At 54.5% G+C, this 6,000-nt stretch overlaps 1 protein-coding gene across 1 annotated transcript in view; it reads right to left on the bottom strand.

Annotated features, from left to right (window-relative positions):
* The window catches only part of flncb (filamin C, gamma b (actin binding protein 280)), a 54,583-nt gene that overhangs the window by 4,737 nt on the left and 43,846 nt on the right, over positions 1-6,000 (bottom strand). Inside the window, 20 exon segments of the mRNA XM_067255010.1 lie at positions 1-63; positions 205-324; positions 327-428; positions 431-472; positions 1,560-1,698; positions 1,952-2,073; positions 2,328-2,448; positions 2,450-2,481; positions 2,806-2,941; positions 2,943-3,010; positions 3,414-3,447; positions 3,450-3,577; positions 3,883-3,907; positions 3,909-4,036; positions 4,039-4,056; positions 4,156-4,284; positions 4,546-4,686; positions 4,796-4,813; positions 4,816-4,888; positions 5,695-5,787. The exon segment at positions 1-63 is cut by the window's left edge and continues 73 nt beyond it. Of these exon segments, the coding sequence (XP_067111111.1) occupies positions 1-63; positions 205-324; positions 327-428; positions 431-472; positions 1,560-1,698; positions 1,952-2,073; positions 2,328-2,448; positions 2,450-2,481; positions 2,806-2,941; positions 2,943-3,010; positions 3,414-3,447; positions 3,450-3,577; positions 3,883-3,907; positions 3,909-4,036; positions 4,039-4,056; positions 4,156-4,284; positions 4,546-4,686; positions 4,796-4,813; positions 4,816-4,888; positions 5,695-5,787 (1,732 nt within the window).

Genomic DNA, 6,000 nt, shown 5'->3' with positions numbered 1-6,000 from the left:
GCCCCTCCACAGCGATGGACAGACCCCCAGCGCCCGCCTCCCTGGTCCAGATACTGAACTCGGCTGCAGGGAGAGACAGGGCACGGTCAGCCGCGCGGACCTCACTGACCTCTAGTGGAGGAATGCGGCACTGCAGGAGTGTCGGTGCACAATGGTGAAAAGAGACCACGACAATAATCCTCCTCATTGCTCATGCCAACTTACCAGGCATGCCAGCCACTCCCCTGTCCAGCCCTGTGCCCCCGGCGCGGACCTTGTGCGCCCCTCCCTCCCCCAGGGGCCCCACGGTGAACTGGAAGGGGCTCCCAGGGACGTGCTGGCCCGGTACTTGACGTTGACGGTGTGCGGGCCCATCTCCTGGGGGATGAAGCGCACGCTGTAGGTGCTGTCCTCCCCCTCGATGATCTCTGCATCCTCCGTCTGACCCCCGGGCTGGTCACCTGGGCCGTCATCTCCTGGACCCCCGCCTCACCTGGGACAGGGGGGGGAGAGAGAGAGAGAGAGAGAGAGAGAGAGAGAGAGAGAGAGAGAGAGAGAGAGAGAGAGAGAGAGAGAGAGAGAGAGAGAGAGAGAGAGAGAGAGAGAGAGAGAGAGAGAAGGAAAGGGACAGAGAGAGAGCGAGAGAGAGGGGGGGAGCGAGAGAGAGAGAGAGAGAGAGAGAGAGAGAGAGAGAGGGAGAGAGAGAAGAGAAGGAGAGAGAGAGAGAGAGAGAGAGAGAGAGAGAGAGAGAGAGAGAGAGAGAGAAGGATAGAGAGAGAGAGAGAGAGAGAGGAGAGAGAGAGAGAGAGAGAGAGAGGAGAGAGAGAGGAGAGAGAGAGAGAGAGAGAAGGAGAGGAGGAGAGAGAGAGAGAGAGGAAAATGCAAGGGTAAATAAAGGGGAGACAAACAGAGAGAAGGAAAGAAAGAAAAAAGAGGAGACAAGAGGAGAGGGAGAGAAGGAGAGAGCAGAGACGCGTGTGGAAACACGCGTCTCATCCCAGCAGCAGGACAGCCAACGTCACAGTCTCAAGTTGTCAACAGGGTCAGTGTGAGGAGCAGTGGAGAGATAGCCAGGCGGAGGGCGGGGGGCGTAGGGATGGAGGGATGGAGGGGATGGAGGGATTGAGAGTTATGGAGGTGACGGCCTCGGGACCTCTCAGATTTTCCACCAACACGTTTCCTTTCAAACGAACGGCAATAAATTCCAATTTGGGACGCAGGACGGAACAAGGATCTGCTTCCCTGCCCGACACGCAATCACGCACACATTCCTACTTACATCACAGCCCTCACCAACCAAGTGTGCATCTCCCACACCTACTTAGGCCCAAACCACACTGTTGCGACCCACTGACTCCCAAGAACACCACATTAGTCAAGTTAGCCACACACCCACACACACACCCACACACACACCCACACACACCCTCTTGCGTCTGCCTGGCGGTCATCGAGGTGGTGGCAGCAGCGGGGCGGTGGCGTTGGAGGAGGAGGTGGAGGTGGCGGCGGGCGGTATCCCGCTGAAGCTCTCCCTCCCCAGGAAGTGTCCGAACACGTCCCTGAAGGGGTCCCCCCCCCACCCTGGGTGCTCTCCTCCACGCGCACCTCCCTCTTGGTCTCGCCCACGCGCGTCTTGCTGATCTCGGTGCGCTCGGTGCGCGTGTACGTGTGGCTGCTGCGCGTGAAGGTGTGCGTCAGGCGCTCCTGGGCCGACACCATCTGGAACCAGTTGCCTGGGGGGGGGGGGGGGGGAGGATAAAAGAGGAGGAGGCAGGAAAGGAGGCGGGAAGAGAGAAGGAGGAAAGAGGGGGAGATAGGGCTCGGTGATGGAGGAAGTAGAAAAGGCTGAATAATAGTTGGAATAGTTGGCAGCTTTGTGTCGGCGGTTTGAAGAGGTGCGTAGGAGAGGAGAGCGAGGGAGGGAAGGAAGAGGGAGGAGGAGAGAGGGAGAGAGAGAGAAGGGGGTTCTCACCTGTATTTTGAGGTTGAGGTCGCAGGTGCTGCCCACGGTGGCGATGGAGGAAGCCTGTCTCTTCCTGGTGATGCTCTCCTTCATCCTGCCCTCCCCTGACACCTTCACCGTAAATGGACTTCCTGTGTGGGAAGGACCAATCAGGAACCACCAGGAAATGCAACCCAAAATGACTGAGCACTTTTGAGGAGGTGGTTGGAGTCATCATCTTCTGACAAATTTGCTTTGTTTGAATACAATGTGCTCACGGTTAATTTGTCCTACATGAACTTAGACGTCTACTTTGAGGAGAAAAACATTTATATAACAGCAATTCCATTCCAAAAAGGCATATACATGGCCACCCCTGCAGCCCTCTCGGGCCCCGTGCACCCACCTGGTACATGCTGGTCAGCAAACTTGATGTTGATGATGTAGTTGCCAGGCTCAGTGGGGCAATAGGTGACCTTACAGGTGCCATCCTCCACGTCCTCGCAGTTAATATCCACTTTACTGGGGGCCCTCGATGGACAGTCCCAGCCCACCATAACCTGGAGGACAGATAGACAGATAGAGAGAGGACAGGAGAGTGATGGAAATAGATAGATCGATAGAGAGATTGAGTTAGTGATAGATAGAGATATAGAGTTAGTGATAGATGCATAGAGAGATAGATAGTTAGTGATAGAGATAGATCGAGTCAGTGATAGATAGATAGATAGAGTTTAGTGATAGAGAGATGGTGAGAAAGAGAGAGAGAGATAATAGAAGTTAGATGAGAGGAGCAAAGTCAGTAGACAAGCATCATATTATTTAGCACAGACAACCTTCTCCACTAGCAGCTAACCGGCCGGCCAGCATCCCTCCTGCAGTACCTGCATTCCTGGTGTCCACCATGAACTCTGCCACCTCGAAGGTGTGCCCCTCCACCAGCCCCTGGCCGAACACCTTGACCTTGCTGGCGTCGCCGATCTCGGACTGGCCCACCATGATCTTGAAGGGGCTGTTGGTCCACGTGCTTGCTGTTTTTCTTCACGCTCACCACGTGCTCGCCCACCTCCTTGGGCGTGAAGGAGATACCTGAGGGAGGGGCGCATTCAAATGCTATTTGAAAATACGGGCCAATATTTGGAGGGAGTCAGGTGGCTGAGCGGTTAGGGAATCGGGGCTAGTAATCAGAAAGTCGCCGGTTCGATTCCGGGCCGTGTCAAATGACGTTGTGTCCTTGGGCAAGGCACTTCACCCTACCTTGCCTCGGGGGGAATGTCCCTGTACTTACTGTAAGTCGCTCTGGATAAGAGCGTCTGCTAAATGACTAAATGTAAATGTAATTTCTTCCCTCAGAAGTCTCAACCGGAAGAAAATGGGCCTGAACCTCAAATGCCTTCTAATACACCGAGATTTGAAATGTGTTGTGTATTTGTTAAATCCATTGTGGATCTATTGTTACTGTCTGTGGCGCCAGGCCTAGCGAGTGGCTCACCGATGTGCCGATTGGGAAAGTCTCTTGAGCAGACCATGGCTCTTCGTTGCCCGATGGCGCTCGAATGCTCGCTGTTAGACTACTCAGGTCTGTCTCCGTGATCTTCAGGGAGACGTCCGTCGCCGTGCCGACGTTGAGCTGGGATGTCCTCATGGAGTCGTCCCCTGGGAGAGGGCGGAGGAACGATGAGAACGAGGGAAAAAAGAGAAAGATTAGACTTTAAAATCTATCTATCTTTCTCGTTTGTTACTATCTACTGGTTTCTCTCTCTCTCTCTCTCCAGTCTACACAGATGCTGAATGTCTATCTGGGCCATCGTTCTCTCTCTCTCTATCTTTATTTATCTCTCTTTTTCTCTCACTTTTTCTCTCTTTCTCTCTCTCTCTCTCTCTCTCTCTCTCTCTCTCTCTCTCTCTCTCTCTCTCTCTCTCTCTCTCTCTCTCTCTCTCATTCACTCATGTGGGTGTACCAGTGATCTTGGCGGTGAAGGGGCATGCCGGGGATGTGCTTGTCGTCGAACTTGACAATGATGTTATAGTCCCCCGGGGCCGTGGGCAGGTAGGACACGGTGCAGGTGCCGTCCTTGTTGTCCTTGCAGGTGATCTCAGCCTTGGAGGGGCCTCCACTGCCAGGGACAAACCTCCTGGGGGGGGGGGGGGGGGGGGTTTATAAGGTCCTCTGGTGTCTGTCCTAGCATGTGTGTATCTGTCTGTACTGTCTGTGTGTGTGTGATGTGTGTTACCTTCTCCTGCATCCTTGGTGACGATGGTGAACGTGGCGGGCTTGTTGACCATGCCGTGGCTCAGCCCAGGGCCGTACGCTGTCACATGACCACTGTTGATGGCGTCCACATAGAACTGGAGAGGACTTCCTGTCGTGACAGGAGGCAGAGACGAAAGGTGACCCCTCCTGTAAGCTACTTCCTTCAAAGTTCCATGTTTGTGTCTATGAGACACGGTGTGGACTCTTCTAGCATCTACCCCAGCAGAGACCTTTTGGAGCATTGTCCGTGTGTGTATGTTTGTATGTGTGTGTTCCTCTATCTGCTCACGTCTGCATCCATGTTGTTGTTTTTGGGACATGTGTCTGCGTGTGTTCAGGCGTGTGTGCTTGGCCGTGGGAGTGTGTGTACCGGGGATGTGGTTGCCGTCGTATTTGATGTCCATCTCGTGCAGGCCCTTCTCTGTGGGGGAGTACTTCACAGTGACCGTCCCGTCCTTGTTGTCCGTGATGTGAGGACGGGCGGTCTTACCGGACGGCATCCGCACCTCGCCTGAGAACACACACAACACACACCCACGTGTTGGCGAGCTGCTAATCACACACACACACACGCACATGCTCACAGATACACATGTGAGGGTGGTTCCGAGCTGTCCGACCTGTGATCTCTCCCTTCTAACGGTGAACGGAATGACCAGGTTGAAGGGGCGGAGCATGGGCTCCATGATGTCCCCGGGGGTTGATGGGCTCCTCTGTGGCCTGAGGGAGAGGAGGGAGGGTCGAGTTAGGGTTCTGGGTGGAGAGGAGAGGAGAGGAGAGGAGAGGAGAGGAGAGGAGAGGAGAGGAGAGGAGAGGAGAGGGGAGGAGAGGAGAGAGGAGAGGAGAAGAGAGATGAGAGGGAGAAGAGACGATATGAGAGGAAAAGAGGAGAGGAGGGGAGAGGAGAGGAAAGGAAAGGAGAGGGGAGGAAAGGACAGAAGAGAAGAGAAGAAAAGAGAGGAGAAGAGAAGAGAGGAAAAGAGAAGGGGAGAACCAAAGAAGGAGAGGAGGGGAGGCGAGAGGAGAGCAGAAAGAGATAACTGGAGAGGGAAGGAAGGAGAGCTGAAAGGAGAGAGCATGGGGGGGTGGGGGGTTGAAGATGGAAACACAGCAGGGGGGAGGCCTCTCAGACAGCACAGTCCAGCTAGGAGGACAAGCTCAAGTACACAGCCCAGGGAGACACAGCCACCCTAGAGAGCCTCATGCACCACACCCATAGCACCACAATACACTCACAACACAACACAAGCAGAAAGACGCATCCGAGCATGCTCTGAGCTTGAACAGAACCCACTACAGGGCCAGCATGAGTCTGGGCAGAGAGAGGAGGGGATGGGGGTTGCTAGGAGAAGGAGGCGTAGGGGAGAGAGAGGGGGAGGGGGGTCGCAGTAGGTAGGTAGGTGGACTTATACAGTTAGCAGGCCGGAGGGATGGGAGGGGGTGTGTGTGGAAGGGGAGGGGGGGTAGTTGGAGTTGTCAGGGGGTAGGATGAATAGTTGGGAGGGGGTTAGGTGTGTACCCAGTGAGGGGGGTAGCCCACGTAGGGTGCGTAAGGCTGCTGGAGCTGCAGCTTGTCACATGGTTCCTCTATGATAGGGATGGTGTCACTGGCCTAGCAGGGAGGTAAGTCACACGTTTAGGGAACCGACACACACCATGTACCGTCCACTAACACTAGTCCTACTGAGGGGATTATTACTTGTTACTTAAGTCACACCATGCAACTGGTATCATCATTTATCAGTTAGATAACAATCCTGTGCATTACAGTATGTCGTAAAACTCACACGTCAACAGTACGTTAAAACGTGCACACTTCCATCCC

This window comes from Osmerus mordax, chromosome 17, assembly GCF_038355195.1.
Source record: "Osmerus mordax isolate fOsmMor3 chromosome 17, fOsmMor3.pri, whole genome shotgun sequence".
NCBI classification, from domain to species: Eukaryota; Metazoa; Chordata; class Actinopteri; order Osmeriformes; family Osmeridae; genus Osmerus; species Osmerus mordax.
Note: the sequence above shows the minus strand (reverse complement) of the source record. Positions and strands in the feature narration are given on the sequence as shown.